Source organism: Oncorhynchus mykiss, chromosome 4 (assembly GCF_057628025.1).
Source record: "Oncorhynchus mykiss isolate SJ-2025 chromosome 4, ASM5762802v1, whole genome shotgun sequence".
Classification (NCBI taxonomy): domain Eukaryota; kingdom Metazoa; phylum Chordata; class Actinopteri; order Salmoniformes; family Salmonidae; genus Oncorhynchus; species Oncorhynchus mykiss.
The window spans coordinates 54,184,274-54,200,889 of record NC_143025.1 but is presented as its reverse complement, the minus strand read 5'-3'; the positions used below and the strand labels follow the sequence as shown (position 1 = coordinate 54,200,889).

Here is a 16,616-nt window from a genome sequence, read left to right as displayed (position 1 = left end):
GATATCTATTGACCGCTATGTTGCTGTGTGTAATCCCTTACTGTACCACTCTAAAATAACAAGAATCATGTGTTGTATATCCATTACCTAGTGTTGTTGTATCATATACCGTGCTGCTAATAATAATAAAAACGTTGCAAATGTACAGGTACGAAGTAGGTGTTTGACAGAATGTGTTATTGTTGAAGGAATAACATGGGTTAACATAATTTACATTGTATTTATAATGGTTGTCCCTTGCTCTATTATTATACACTTTATATGAAAATCTTTGTGGTGGCCAGATCACAGGCCAGAAAGGTGTTTTCAAAAGAGGCTGTCAGTGTGTCTGGTGTTAAAACTGCACAACCAAAGTCTGAGAGAAAAACAGCAAATACTCTATCTATTGTTGTTTTCACCTATTATATTTGTTGGATTCCAACCCTATTTATTTTCTTATTTTTGTATGTTTTAAGTGACAATTTATCGCATTTCATCCGTTTTCTTCCACTTGTTAATTCCTTCAGAAATAATAATAATAATAATTTATGCATTATTTTATCCATGGTTCAAAGTGACAGCTAAACATATTTTAACTCTGAAGTTCCTAGAATTGTATTCCCTAGTTTCGCAAAGGTTTGATATAGTCAAGTTATACAATTGTTGTAATTGCTTCTTTCATGTGACAATACACTGACGTTACTTATCTCAGTGTTCCCGTCAAAGATACATGTGGTGTTGATACAGAATGATTTGGACGGATTGGATTTGAAGGACTTGGAGTAAGTAAGTATTCTAAGTATTCTATGTAAGTATTGTAAAAGTCCATTCTAAGGACTTCATTATATGTTTATAAATATATGTTTAACATCTCCCTCTCGTGGCTCAATTGTGACACAATGTCCTCATCAAGTGTAGTAAAGTTTAAATGTACACTACTGCATATCAGATAACGTTCAAGTCTATCTCAATGGTGTATTGTGTAAGTAGTTGAGGGTAAAATGCAAGAATATGATATTAAGGGTAACACTATAATATTAAGTAATAACACTTTGTAATAAAGAATGTATAATGGATTAGTAAATCGTTTATTCATCCTTCATGTATCATTATTCCCACATTTGTTTTAGAAAGTTGCTTATTCACAAATTAATTAACAACTTTCATAGTCTGTAATAATGATTCAGAAGATCATTCATGAGATGTTTAATGAATTAACTTATAAACCATTTACTGATCATTAGTACATTCAAATTTGCAGTCCCTAATCTAAAGTAAGGACTCTTCATACTTTATGAATGTTTTGAACAATGACCAGTGTAATTTCTCACTAATAGATGGACATGCTATTGGTAGAAGTTCCAACAGACCCATAACATATCAATGGTTAAATAATAAGCACACAGAGGATGTTTAAAGAAATATTGAACATGTTATTGCAAAAACAGTCACACTGTCCTAATAGTGTGCTGAAGGAAGTCACGTGTTTGTCTGAAAATGCTAACATTCTTGTTTGATAGCCCTGAGTACCTAAACCAAAGTGTGGATTGCAGTCACTCATTATAGAAGTAGACTGTTTACAGGGTAAGGGAACCGATATATAAATACATAATTTAGCTGAATATTACGTTTAAAGGGTTACAACATTCACTACAAGTGAATGTGTCCAAATACTTATGACTTCTTCAATTTGGGGGACTAGATACATAATTGGTTTTTGTTCCTAAACGGTAAAACATATGTATGAAAATACCCTCAAATAAAAGGTGATGTTCTCTAAAGTCGCCTCATGAAACATTAGATTTCATATCCAAAATGCTGGAGTGAAGAGGCCAGTTGAAAAACAAGTTAACTGCAGAGTTTTACACCCACTGGGCCAACACTGGTTGAATCAACTTTGGTTTTTTTTAATCCAACATAGAGTGGACATTGAATTGATGTCTGTGCACAGTGGGCAGGGAATGCTTTCAGTATGTGCTGTGGCCATAGGTGTCAGAGACGTGTGTATAGGTGGCAGGGAAGTCAGGCGCAGGAGAGTCAAACTGAGTGTAAAACAGAGTCTTTTAATAAATGTCCAAGTAACATGCTCCATAACACTAATAAGAGAAATGAATATGAACAAATATGGGTACGAACACCCGTCGCGCACCTATACAAATAAACACTACATTGACAATAAACAATCTCTGACAAAGACATGAGGGGAAACAGAGAGTTAAATACACAACAGGTAATGGATGGGATTGAAAACAGGTGTGTGGGAAGACAAGACAAAACCAATGGAAAATGAAAAAAGGATCGATGATGGCTAGAAGACCAGTGACGTCGACCGCCGAGCACCGCCCGAACAAGGAGAGGCAACGACTTCGGCAGAAGTCGTGACAATAGGATGGTGGTTGGCCAAGGGTAATTTCAGTGTAGGAAAGGATGAAACATTGTATGTACCACCAGTAAGTACAGATAGTAGTATAAGTCCCCTCGCACAGTCCCCGCAGCCGGACAACTTTCTCATGGCTTCTGGAGGGAAATGCTGTAGAAATGCTCAATCGGTGTCGCTCATTCAGCCGACAGAAACTTTCAACCAGTTCTCCACATTAAGCAGCGAGTCGGAGTCAGAGGCCGAGCCTTCTCTTGTCTCTACTCCTCCTGTTACTGGGTCTGAGACGCCGAAGCCTCCCACCATTAGCTCTGACAAATTGAAAACTCTAATCATTGGCGACTCCATTACCCATAGTATTATACTTAAAGTGAATTATACAGCAATCATACACTGTTTACCAGGGGGCAGGGCTAACGACGTTAAGGCTAATCTGAAGATGGTGCTGGCTAAGGCTAAAAATGCCAAGTGTAGAGAGTATGGGGATATTGTTATCCACGTCGGCACCAACAATGTTAGGATGAAACAGTCAGAGGTCACCAAATGCAACATAGCTTCAGCGTGTTAATCAGCTAGAAAGATGTGTCAGCATCGAGTAATTGTCTCTGCCCCCCTCCCAGTTAGGGGGAGTGATGAGCTCTACAGCAGAGTCTCACAACTCAATCGCTGGTTGAAAACAGTTTTCTACCCCTGCCAAAAGATAGAATTTGTAGATATTTGTCCCTCTTTCTGGGACTCACCCACAAACAGGACCAAGCCTGGCCTGTTGAGGAGTGACAGACTCCATCCTAGCTGGAGGGGTGCTCTCATCTTATCTACGAACATAGACAGGGCTCTAACTCCCCTAGCTCCACAATGAGATAGGGTGCAGGCCAGGCAGCAGGCTGTTAGCCAGCCTGGCAGCTTAGTGGAGTCTGCCACAAGCACAGTCAGTGTAGTCAACTCAGCTATCCCCATTGAGAGCGTGTCTGTGCCTCGACCTAGGTTGCGCAAAACTAAACATGGCAGTGTTCGCCTTAGCAATCTCTCTGGAATAAAGACCTCCTCCATTCCTGCCATTATTGAAAGAGATTGTGATACCTCACATCTCAAAACAGGGCGACCTAATGTTAGATCCCTCTCTTCCAAGGCAGTTATAGTCAATTAACGTATCACTGATCATAATCTTGATGTGATTGGCCTGACTGAAACATAGCTTAAGCCTGATGAATTTACTGTGTTAAATGAGGCCTCACCTCCTGGTTACACTAGTGACCATATCCCTGCGCATCCAGCAATAGCGGAGGTGTTGCTAAGATTTATGATAGCATATATAGCGTTCCTCACTGAGTTCCCTGAATTTCGGAGTCATCAGCGACTCAGTGGGTTTTGTCCAACATATCTCCGGACCTACTCACTGCCACAGTCATACTCTGGACCTAGTTTTGTCCCATGGAATAAATGTTATGGATCTTAATTTGGACTGAAAAGCAGTGCCGAGCACCTATGAATGGCAGGTCTTACCCTTCGTAATGATGTGTAGTCCCTGCTGTGCCATCTATGCCCTCCAGAAACATTCTCAGGACCACCATGATGGCAACACGGATGTTCAGGAGTCAGTCGAGAAGTCGAGAAGTCTACCCATGGGAACCGAAGCAAAGTCATTGGTGGACAGGCTGCAAAGCTGCCTCTTGGCCGAGGGGTTGAATGGGCCAGTAACATTACCTCTGTGGAACACCTTCCTCCAGAAGGGAGGTCAAAGAGTAGTGAGCTATGGCATTTGTGGAGAAAGAGCATAGTGTTTTAATGTGTCACGATTGTCATGAAATTGAAACACCTGAAGTCGGTATGCTTTGTTTATTGGTTGTGGGGTGCATTGGCAGAGAAACCTGTTGCTGGAAAATGTTGGAAATCTGATATCCCCCTAGCTGATCATTGTCTGTAGCCAACTCTGACCGTAGTGTAGGCCTCATGATACAGACAGGGCCCGTAGCCCTGCATGGCCTCGTATGCACCACAAAAGCATCCTGAAGTGGCAAAGTCAATATCCACATTTTTAGGGTCGCTACAGTTATTGTTATTTGTGGTCGTACACATTATGTTGGATACATGTTTTAAAGTACAAAGGGAGGGTCGTGAAAATATTCAGAGTAAATTGTGAACTGTCCCTAATTATTTCAGGTACTTTTGAGATCATTGATTGATACAACTGAACTGGAAATCACATTTTCTTCTAAGAAAACAACACCACAGAAATGGAAAACAACATCAAGGGACGACATCAAGGGACGATTGGGTCAGAGTACAGTGTGGTTGTTCTAATGTCTTCCCCATGATGTAACTGAGACAAAGCCTACCTCAACTTGAAGAAGTATGGTTAAAGGTTGTAACCCCTTAAACTTAATGTTTAATGAAATGAAGAATTTAGATATTGGTTCCATTACCCTGTAAGCAGTCTATGAACTGCTCTAATGAGTGACTGCAATCCACACTTTTGTTTTGGTGGTCACTGCCAACAAACAAGAATGTCTGTCATTTTCAGACAAAACATATTACTTCCTTCAGCACACTACTACAAGTGTGACTGTTTTGGAATAAAATGTTCAATATATTTCCTTTAACATCCTCTGTGTTGTGTGCTTATTGTTTACCATTGATTTGTTATAGATTATTTTGAGACCTTAAGTAGCATCAGGTAGTATTGGAATGTCTACCAATGGCATGTCCATCTTTTTGTGATAAATTGAACTGGTCACTGTTCAAAACATTTATAGAGTATTAGAAAGTGTGAATAGTCCTCCCTTTAGATTAGGGACTGCAAAATGACTAATGATTAGTAAATGTTCCCTATCTCTATATTCATTCTGACTCCACAGCATCTGAGAGAGCTACTCTTGGGTGACCCCTGACCTGGCAGCAGGGATGTAGAGATTTTTTGTATTTATTTTACCTTTATTTAACTAGTCAGTTAAGAACAAAATCTTATTTTCAATGACGGCCTAGGAACAGCGGGTTAACTGCCTGTTCAGGGGCAGAACAACATATTTGTACCTTGTCAGCTCGGGGATTGGAAGTAGCAACCTTTCGGTTATTAGTCCAACACTCTAACCACTAGGTTAGCCTGCCGCCCCGGATGTAGATAGAGTAGTGGTAGTGAGAGTAGTGATAGTCTTCATAACCAGTATGATGAGGTTCAAGTGTATGCTGCGGTCTCATGCGCTGTTGTGTTGAATCATTAATGGATATAGTAGTATTTATACATTTGAAAATACCTAGTTTATTAACATTTCATTAAAGGGGGAGTAATGATTAATACATGGTGAGCAAACTGTAAATTACTTACAAATGGTTTATTACTGAAATTATAAAGTGTTACCCATAATTGGAAGTTCTTGCATTTTACCCTTAACTACTTACACAATACACCATTGAGATAGACTTGGATGTTATCTGATATAATGCAGCATTGTACATTTCAACTGTTCTACACTTGATGAAGACGTCTTGCCTCAATTGAGCCACTAGAGGGAGATGTTAAACAACATATGGAACGACTCATGACGTCCTCAGAATGTACTATTAAAATACCAACTATTTATCATTAAGTAACACGGAACAACCACAGCCTTAGGTATTTGGAGTACACAATCCACAATGACTGCAATGTCTTTTATAAAACATGCTTATGCCTTCTTCTGCCTTCTCCAAGTCATTCTATTCCAATCCAGACAAATCATTCTGTATCAACACCACATGTATCTATGGTGACAACACTGAGGTAAGTAATGGCGGTGTATTGTAACATGAAATAAATACAACAATTGTAGAACAAAACTATAACAAACCGATGTTTGCCGAACTAGGGAATCATATTATAGGAACTATAAACGTCTTATCTTCAAAGTTAAAATAAGTTTAGCTGTCACTTTGAACCATGGATAAAAGAAAGCATAAATCATTGGATTAATTAAGGAATTAACAAGTGCCAGATAACTGGTGAAAAATGATATTAAATGATTACCTAAAACAGAAAAAACAAAGTAAATAAATAGAGATGGAATCCAAGAAATGAGATAGGTGAAAACAACAATGGCTAGAGTTTTTGCTGCTTTTGTCTCAGACTTATTTGCTGATACAGTTTTACCACCAGACACACTGGCATCCTCTTTTGAAAACACCTTTCTTGCCTGTGATCTGGCCACCACAAAGATTTTAAAATAAAGTGTTATAATAATAGAGCAAGGGACAACCATTATAAATACAATGTAAATTACATTAACCCATGTTATTCCTTCAACAATAACACATTCTGTCAAACACCTACTGGGTATCTGTACATTTACAAAGTTTTTTATAATAACAGCATCGTATATGATACAACAACACCAGGTAATGGATATACAACAGATAGTTCCTGTTATTGTTATTTTAGAGTGGTACAATAAGGGATCACACACAGCAACATAGCGGTCAATAGATATCAAGACCAAATGGCCAAGCGATAAAGTAGTACATAAAAAAGTAATGTAGAATTGAAACACACAGAAATATCCCCCAAAACCCCAGCATGATTCCATTACTGCTACAGTCATTACTGGTATCACAATCAGTCCCACCAGGAGATCTGACACAGCCAGAGAGAGGATGAGCAGGTTGGTTGGAGTGTGGAGCTGCTTGAAGTGAGAGATGGAGATGATCACCAGTACGTTTAAAAATACTGTAACTGCTGAAATCGATGAGAAGAAGATGTACAGTGTTATGTAGATAGATGTCGACAGCAAAGCCTTTCTGCAAGAAGAGTTTCTGTCTTGAAAACAGTATTGAACATCTTCATGCTTCTCCATTTGTGTTAAAGAGTAAAAATGCTGAGGTCCTGCTCCTGTTTGGTCTTGTGTGTGACCCTGTCAGGTCCGCCTTCTGACAAACTCTGAGCTTTGCCTCTCTATTTATCCCTGAGTTACTGACAGAAACTCCCCTACCCCGGGGTCTCTTTGCACACACACACACACACACACACACACACACACACACACACCAACAACAAAACATACACAAGTGAACACACAAATGAAAAGACGGTTGGATAAACAAATAATTTGTGATAGCATGATGACGTGATTGTCTGTTGCTGTGCCCAGCTAGCCTGTCCTTCAGCCTTACTGATAGTTAGAGATGAGAGAAAAGGTACAGTTTCTCCAATCCAATTCAAATCAAATCAAATGTTATTTGTCAACAGCGCCGATCATGTGTAGAGCTTACAGTGAAATGCTTACTTACAAGCCGTTAACCAACAATGCAGTTTTAAGAAAAAAATTAATGTTAAGTGAAAAATAGATAAGTAAAAAATAACAGTAACAAATAATTAGAGCATCAGTAAAATAGCAATATCAAGGCTATATACAGGGTGTACCGGTACAGAGTCAATAGGAGGGGTAATTTGTTGAGGTTAGTCGAGGTAATTTAGGTAATATGTACATGTAGTTCGAGTTAAAGTGACTGTGCATAGATAATAAACAGAGTAGCAGCACCGTAAAAGAGGAGGGGGACAATGCAAATTGTCTGGCTAGCCATTTGATTAGCTGTTCGGCTTTGGGGTAGAAGCTGTTAAGCAGTCTTTTGGACCTAGACATGGCAGTCCGGTAACGCTTGCCGTGTGGTAGCAGAGGGAACAGTCTGTGACCTGGGTGGCTGGAGTCTTTGTCAATTTTTAGGGCCTTCCTCTAACACAGCCTGGTATAGAGGTCTTGGATGGCAGGAAGCTTGGCCCCGGTGATGTACTGGGCCGTACTCACTACCCTCTGTAGTGCCTTGTGGCCGGAGGCTGAGCAGTTAAAAATACCAGGCAGTGATGCAACCAGTCAGGATGCTCTCGATGGTGCAGCTGTAGAACTTTTTGAGGATCTGAGGACCCATGCTAAATCTTTTCAGTTTCCTGATGGGGAATAGGCTTTGTCGTGCTCTCTTCATGACTGTCTTAGTGTGCTTGGACCATGATAGTTTGTTTGTGATGTGGACACCAAGGAACTTGAAGCTCTCAACCTGCTCCACTACAGCCACGTCGATGAGAATGTGGGTGTGCTCGCTCCTCCTTTTCCTGTAGTCCACAATCATCTCCTTTTTCTTGATCACATTGAGGGAGAGGTTGTTACCCTGGAACCACACGTCCAGCTCTCTGACCTCCTCCCTATAGGCTGTCTCATCTTTGTAGGTGATCAGGCCTACCACTGTTGTGTCATCGGCAAATTTAATGATGGTGTTGGAGTCGTGCCTGGTCATATGGTCATGCAGTCATGAGTGAACAGGGAGTACATGAGGGGACTGAGCGTGCACCCCTGAGGGGCCCCCTGTGTTGAGAATCAGCGTTGCAGATGTGTTGTTACCTACCCTTACCACCTGGGGGCGGCCCGTCAGGAAGACAATTCTGTGCATTATTAATGGGAAAATATATTATGGGTGATGATTTGGTTTTTCAACATGGGAAATAGGATAACTGCCCATACTAACTGTTTTTGGTGATGTCAGTGCTCAATATGGAACATCATCCACAACCTCAGGAAACGAGATGGCAAGTCACATGTCACTTGGCTGGTGTAGGAAAGCTGACAGTAAGGAAGTTGATGAGATGGCATAACTTTATAGCTTATAGCACATACAATCAGAATTTGTAGTGGGATTCCATAGGAACATTCCATAGACACTTAGAAATGTCCATCTGAACTAAATTATGAACCACACTTCTTCAAGTCGAGGGACACTGTCTCAGTTACATCATGGGGACAAGTAATTTTTGTCAGACATCAGAATAACCAAAATGTATTCTGACCCAATCACCCATTGATTGAACGTGACTAAGAAATGTGATTTCCAGTTTGGTTCAGTTGTATCGATCAGTGATCTCAAAAGCACTTCAAGTAATTAGGGGCAGTTCAAAATGTACTGGAATATTTTCATTGAACCTCCCCTTGTACTGTAAAAACAAATGTACATACCCTCCACACTTATTGAAATAACTCTAAATAATGCTTAGAAACGTGGTTATCGACATTGCCACTTCAGCATACTTTTTTGGCACAGTCGATGCCACACAGGGCTACGAGCCAGAAGGTTGAGGGATCACCGACCACCACGGACGAGCTCAATCTCCTTGCATGATTCATTAGGCCTACAACACGATGAGAGCTGGCTGCAGGCAATTATAATCTAGAGGAATATTAGATATCCAACATTTTGATGCCAATCATATAAAATACATGGAACACAACATAAGTTTTCACCAATAGTTTTCTGTGCCAATGCATCACACAACTAAAAACAAAGCATACCGACTTCGGGTGCTTCAATATCATGGTATGCATTTTCAACATCACAATAATCAGACTTTGACAATAGCGACAACAGCGAAAAACAGAAAATACATCCGTCGCATTAGCATCGAATATCCCCGGTGATTTGCAACTTTTCAGGGAAGTTAGGAACAAAAATACACAGGCAGTTAGGAAAGTTAAGGCTAGCTTTTTCAAACAGAAATGTGCATCCTGTAGTGCTAACTCAAAAAAATTCTGGGACACTGTAAAGTCCATGGAAAATAAGTGCACCTCCTCCCAGCTGCCCACTGCTCTGAGGCTAGGAAACACTGTCACCACCGATAAATCCACTATAATTGAGAATTTCAATAAGCATTTCTCTATGCTTTCCACCTGGCTACCACTATGCCGGTCAACTGCCCGGCACCCTCCACAGCAACCCACCAAAGCCCCCACAATTTCTCCTTCACCAAAATGCACATAGCTGATGTTCTGAAAGAGCTGCAAAATCTGGACCCCTACAAATCAGCCGGGCTAGACCATCTGGACCCTCTTTGTGGATTTGGCTATTTCAGCCACACACGTTGCTGACAGTTGTATAAACTCAATCACACAGTCATGCAATTTCCATAGACTAACATTGGCAATAGAACGGGTTTACTGAAGAGCTCAGTTGCTTTCACTGTTATTGCTGTTATTGTTTAATGGAAACATTTAGGAGCAACAATGTCTCAGCCGAGAAGGGGTTCACAAGCTCACTACCGAGTTCCAAACTGCCTCTGGAAGCAACGTCAGCATAAGAACTGTTCGTCAGGAGCTTCGTGAAATGGGTTTCCATGGCCGTGTAGCCGCACACAGGCCTAAAATCACCATGCGCAATGCCTAGTGTCGGCTCGTGTGGTGTAAAGCACGCCACCGTTGGACTCTGGAGAAGTGAAAAACACCTTCTCTGGAGTGACAAATCAGGATTTGGCGGATGCCATGAGAATGCTACCTGCCCCAGTGCATGTTGCCAATTGTAAAGTTTGGTGGTGGAGGAATAATGGTCTGGAGCTGTTTTTCATGGTTGGAGCTAGACCCCCTAGTTCCGGTGATGGGAAATCTTAACACTACAGCATACAATGACATTCCAGACTTTGTGACAACAGTTTGGGGAAAGTCCTTTCAGAAGTCCATTCAGAAATAGGTTTGTTGAGATCTGTGTGGAAGAACCTGACTGGCCTGCACAGAGCTCTGACCTCGACTCCATTGAACACCTTTGGAATGAATTGGAACGCCGACTGCGAGCCAGGCCTAATCGTCCAACATCAATGACCAACTTTACTAATGGTCTTGTGGCTGAATGGAAGCAGAATGGAAGTCCCAGCAGCAATTAGCCATCATCTACGACCAACTCTGTATTATTGCCCATGATTTTGGAATGAGATGAGCAGCTGTTCACATACTTTTGGAAATGTAGTGTCTAAGAAAGTTCAGGAAAATCTAGGAAACAGAACTAGAGAAACAGGAAGGTGGCAAAGAACGCTGGTAATACCTGATAAGACAAGACGAACTGGCAACAGACAAACAGAGAATACAGGTATAAATATGCAGGGCATAACGGGAAGATGGGCGACACCTGGAGGGGGGTGGAAACAAGCACAACGACAGGTGAAACAGATCAGGGTGTGACAATCACACCTGTAATATCGCAAACTGACATGGCAGTTTCACCGATACGAATTCCATCTTTAAAGGGAAATGTCACTCAAAAACAAGAATCAAAGTGTCGACGGCCACATCATTGATGAAGCAAAATATAGTATGATGCAAAAGGCATTATCATACTGTATGATGATGTGGCTGGTGACACTTTGATTCTTGAAAGTCCAATATCTTGAAAAGTTGACATAAGACATACAAATCATTTTGGGACTGTATCAACAGTGGACTAGTAAAAAAATATATATATATGGTTTTTGAGTGTAATTTCACTTTAAGGGCATAATTGCTAACCTCCTGGCAACTCCACACTATTAGCCACAACCCAAGATCAGCGATGGAGCTCCACATGGCCACCCGGGATCTAATTGATTTGACAAATTGCTGCAAAACTCGCACTGCTGTCAGCAACGTAGCCAAGGAGTACAGCCTGGAGGTATATGGTACGTAAACAACAACCTCAAAATGCTACCAAAAAAATGTAGGTGTACAGTATTTGTTTGTGTGTGTGTGTGTGTGTGTGTTAATACACAGTATGTGTGTTTTGTCCCTCCGGTCTCCCCCATTATCTGTGGTCAGAACCAGGTCCAGAACATGTGAGTGTGTTGGTGAACAACCCTGTGTCTCTAACCTGTGACATGCCTCTTCCTGCTATCACCTGCCTGAACAATAGAAACACAACAGAGCAGGAGACCACAGCAGACACTTCAACCTCAACATACTGGTTATGAACACTACTCTCACTACCACTACTCTCACTACTACTACTACTCTCACTACCACTGCTCTCACTACCACTGCTCTCACTACCACTGCTCTCACTACTACTGCTCTCACTACCACTACTCTCACTACCACTTCTCTCACTACCACTTCTCTCAATACCACTGCTCTCACTACCACTGCTCTCACTACCACTACTTTCACTACCACTGCTTTCACTACCACTGCTTTCACTACATCCCTGATGCCAGGTCAGCAGTCACACCAGAGTCTTTTGGCATGTTAGATATGTCTATATTGACCCTGGATCATACTATATGTGTTGATCCTAGATCATGCCCCATGAAATCAGGATGTGCCAACTCAGAGAGGCCAGGTAAAACAAATGTTATTTCAGCACTGTACATGTGAAAATGTCTTGTTATTGTAGGTTTGAGACTTGAGTGAGTTTAGGGGAGGTTTAGTCTGAAAACCTACCTCTTAATGAGTATCTTTATCAATGCCACCCCCCCCCCCCATGTGCTAAATGACTAAAATGCTAAATGTGTAGCAGAGGTGAGTCAGACTCATGGACACCTGATGAGACCTGTTTAGGGGTAAGGGTTGTATTGAGGCTGAGGCCTAATGGAAGTTGTACGCATGTGAAATGACTAGCTAGCTAGTTAGCGGGATGCACGCTAATAGCATTTGAATCGGTGATGTCACTCTCTCTGAGACTTTGAAGTAGTTGTTGCTTGCTCTGCATTGGTTGCTGCTTTTGTGGAGCAATAGGTAACGGTGCTTCGAGGGTGACTGTTGTTGATGTGTGCAGAGAGTTCCTGGTTTGAGCCCAGGTAAGGGTGAGGAGAGGTACAGAAGGAATACTGTTACACTCACACAAATGACAATAGAGCTGTACTTAGGTTCACTTTGAATGTTTATGCTGTATTTGGGCCTTATTAGGATCCTGGCGGAAAGCATTTGTGTGTCTTCAACACCTTTAATTGTTTTTTTGTTAATAGTTTTGGACCTCATTGTTCCAGAGCCTTGTATACAGGTGATAACAGGACCCTCTGGTGTCAGAAACTTAAAAAAGTAAAACTAACATCATTAAAGAGTTACACAGTAGAGACAATATAGTCCCAGTGACATCAGTCACAGAGCACAGACTGAGTTTTGCTGATGCAATATGCTCTCTGAGAATCATGAGGACTAGAGAGGTGGAATGACAGTGTACTAGATGTGTGTGTGTGTGTGTGTGCGTGTGTGTGTGTGTGTGTGTCTGGATGACTGTGTGTGTTTGTTTGTGTGTGTGTGTGTGTTTGTCTGTGTCTGGATGACTGTGTGTGTGTGTGTGTTTGTTTGTGTCTTGCTGACTGTGTGTGCGTGTGTTTGTGTGTGTGTATGTGTGTTCTTGTTTGACACCTTTAATTGGTAGTGTGATGTGTGTGTTTGTTTGTGTCTGGCTTACTGTGTGTGTGTGTGTGTGTGTGTGTGTGTGTGTTCTTGTATGACACCTTTAATTGGTAGAGTGATATAAGTGTCATTATTACAGAGCTTTGCATGTTAGTGCTAACAGGTCCCTCTGGAATCTGAGACAATAACAAACTATACAAACAATATGATTGGGTCAGAATACTGTGCAAGGTGATGTCTGGCAAATATTATGTGTCCCAATGATGTAACTGTCTCCCTCAACTTGAATAATTATTTCATAATTCAGTTCAGATGGACATTTGTACAAGTCTATGGAATGTTCCAATGAAATGCCATTTGAACATACACCATAAAGATGTACCATCTTATCAACTGCCTGACTGTCAATTTTCTTATGCAGTGGTCAAATGACATATGCCATGATGTGTCCTGTAGTTTCGCAAGGCCATCCTTCCAAGTCTCATTTTGTTGTCTTGAATATTGTAAGTCTAAAGATCTTCAGTTTCACATTTTGTATTTCAGGGCTGGCTTCTAACGCTTGCCATTAGTTTTGAATCTAAATAATAGCTAACTTGTTGGTTTCAACTAGAACCTTACGAATATGGTTCTTTAACTGGCCCTTTTTGAAACACGTGATTTTCCAATAGTTTTAATTATTTTCAACTTGATGTTTATTTTGGAAATAACCCAACTCTACCAGACAGTTGAGAAGTCAGGAGGGTCATACCAGCTATGCCATTAAGGAATGGCAATTTGCCTAGCATTTTTACTAATCTCAACAATATTACAACAATTACTTGCTTCCAATGGCTTTTACTCTGTTTTGTAGTTAAGCATTGTTCAAATTGAATGAGGACTGATGTCAAATGTGTATGAATTATGTTAATTGCATATGTGTGTATGAAATTAATCCATTTTCAGGTGGTGTTGGTTTTCTTACATTTCAATTAATCCAGGTCCTTCCACCATGTTTCCACCATGGTGTCACGTCCTGACCTTAGTTCCTTTTTTATGTCTTTATTTTAGGTTGGTCAGGGCGTGAGTTGGGGTGGTCATGCTATGTTTTGTTCTATGTTTGTATTTCTATGTGTTAGGCCTGGTATGGTTTCAAATTAGAGGCAGCTGTTAATCGTTGTCTCTGAATGGGAACCATACTTAGGCAGCCTGTTTTCGCCCTTGAGTTGTGGGTAGTTGTTTTCTGTCTCTGTACCAGACAGGACGTTTGATCCGTTTTTGTTATTTTTGTTCTAGTGTTCAGTGTAATTAAAAGAACATGAACACATACCATGCTGCACCTTGGTCCTCTCCTTCTTCCACCTACGACGGACATTACAGAACTACCCACCACAACTGGACCAAGCAGCGTGATAACCAGGAGTACAGGAGCTATCTGGAGGAATGGACATGGGAGGAGATTTTGGACGGTAAGGGACCTTGGGCACAGGCTGGGGAATATCGCTGCCCTGGGGAAGAGCTGGAGGCAGCTAAAGCCAAGCGCCGGCGATATGAGGAGTTAGCAAGGCAGCGCAACAGGCACAAGCGGCAGCCCCAAACATTTCTTGGGAGGAGGCACACGGGGAGTGTGGCTAAGTCAGGTAGGAGACCTGAGCCAACTCCCCGTGCTTACCGTGGCGGGCGTTGTACTGGTCAGGCACCGTGCTAAGCGGTCAAGAGCATTGTGTCTCCAGTGCACGTTCTTAGCCCGGTGCGCAACATCCCAGCCCCCCGCAAGTGCCATGCGAGAGTGGGCATCCAGCCAGGGCGTATTGTGCCGGCCAAGCGTGTTTGGTCTCCGGTACGCCGTTTCGGCCCAGGGTATCCTGCGCCGGCGCTGCGTGCTGTGTCTCCGGGGCGCTGGGAGGGTGCAGTGCGTCTTATGCCTGCGCTCCGCCCATGCCGGGCACATGTGGGTATTGAGCATAAGGGAGAGGTGCTAGTGGTATGCACCAGATCTCCAGTGCCCACCCACAGCCCGGTTCAACCTGTACCTGCACCTTGGAGGGTCCTGGCTAATGTGGTCATCCAGCCTGGACGAGTGGTGCCAAGGCTGCGCACCAGAGCTCCAGTGCTCCCCCACAGCCCGGTCCATCCTGTGGCAGCCCCTCGCACAAGGCTGTCTCTCCGTCTCCTCCCTCTAGGTGCTCCCGCCTGTCCAGTGACAGCATGCTTTACACCACTCGAGCTGAAACTTGGCATTGCCCATGGTGATCTTAGGCCTGTGTTGGGCTGCTCGGCCATGTAAACACATTTCATGAAGTTCCCGATGAACAGTTATTGGGCTGACGTTGCTTCCAGAGTTAGTTTGAAACTCGGTACTGAGTGTTGCATCCCAGGACATAGGATGTTTACTCGCTACGCGCTGCAGCACACCTTCTCGTTCTGTGAGCTTGTGTGGCCTACCACTTAGCGGCTGAGTTGTTTTTGCTCCTAGACGTAAAAACACAACCAAGACGATGCAGGAGTGGCTTCGGGACAAGTAAGCGACACTCCCCATCCAACCTTACAGACCTAAGAGGATCTTCAGAGAAGAATGGGAGAAACTCCCCAAATACAGGTGTGCCAAGCTTGGAGCGTCAGACCCTGTAATCGCTGGCATAGATGCTTCAAAGAGGTACAGAATAAAGGGTCTGAACACTTAGGGCTCTCCAGAGGGTTGTGCGGTCTGCCCAACACGTCACCGGGGGCACACTGCCTGACCTCCAGGACACCTAGAGTACCCAATGTCACAGAAAGGCCAAAAAGATCGTTAAGGACATCATCCACCTGAGCCACCGCCTGTTCACCCCATATCATTCAGAAGGCAGTACATGCTACCCTATGTACATAGACATGGAATCACTGGTCAATTTAAAGGAAACACTAGTCACTTTAATAATGTTTATATACTCTTTTACCCATTTCATATGTACATACTGTATTCTACAGTATTTTTTTATCAATACCACTCAGATTTTGCTATTCCTAATATTTATATATTTATTTTATTTTTTAGATTTGTGTGTATTATTGTTAAGTGTTAAATACTACTGCGCTGTTGGAGTTAGGAACAAATCATTTTGGTTAACTAGCAATAACATCTGCTAAATATGTGTATGTGACCAATACAATTTGATTTTGTGTATTAAAGGTAATAACCT

The 16,616-nt window shown here is 42.1% G+C and overlaps 1 protein-coding gene and 1 pseudogene across 1 annotated transcript; one reads left to right on the top strand and one right to left on the bottom strand.

Moving 5' to 3' along the window:
* Window positions 1-6,216: 6,216 nt before the first annotated feature.
* Window positions 6,217-7,179, bottom strand: LOC110502175 (trace amine-associated receptor 8c-like). Its single transcript, XM_036975498.2, has one exon. It carries the CDS (start codon window positions 7,177-7,179, stop codon window positions 6,217-6,219), a length of 963 nt encoding a protein of 320 aa, XP_036831393.2.
* A 7,448-nt stretch (window positions 7,180-14,627) lies between these two features.
* LOC149984068 (uncharacterized) lies at window positions 14,628-15,721 on the top strand (annotated as a pseudogene).
* Window positions 15,722-16,616: the final 895 nt, after the last annotated feature.

Excerpts from the sequence above, each read along its gene's own strand:
- LOC110502175 (XM_036975498.2), bottom strand. The coding sequence starts at position 7,179 with ATGGAGAAGCATGAAGATGTTCAATACTGTTTTCAAGACAGAAACTCT.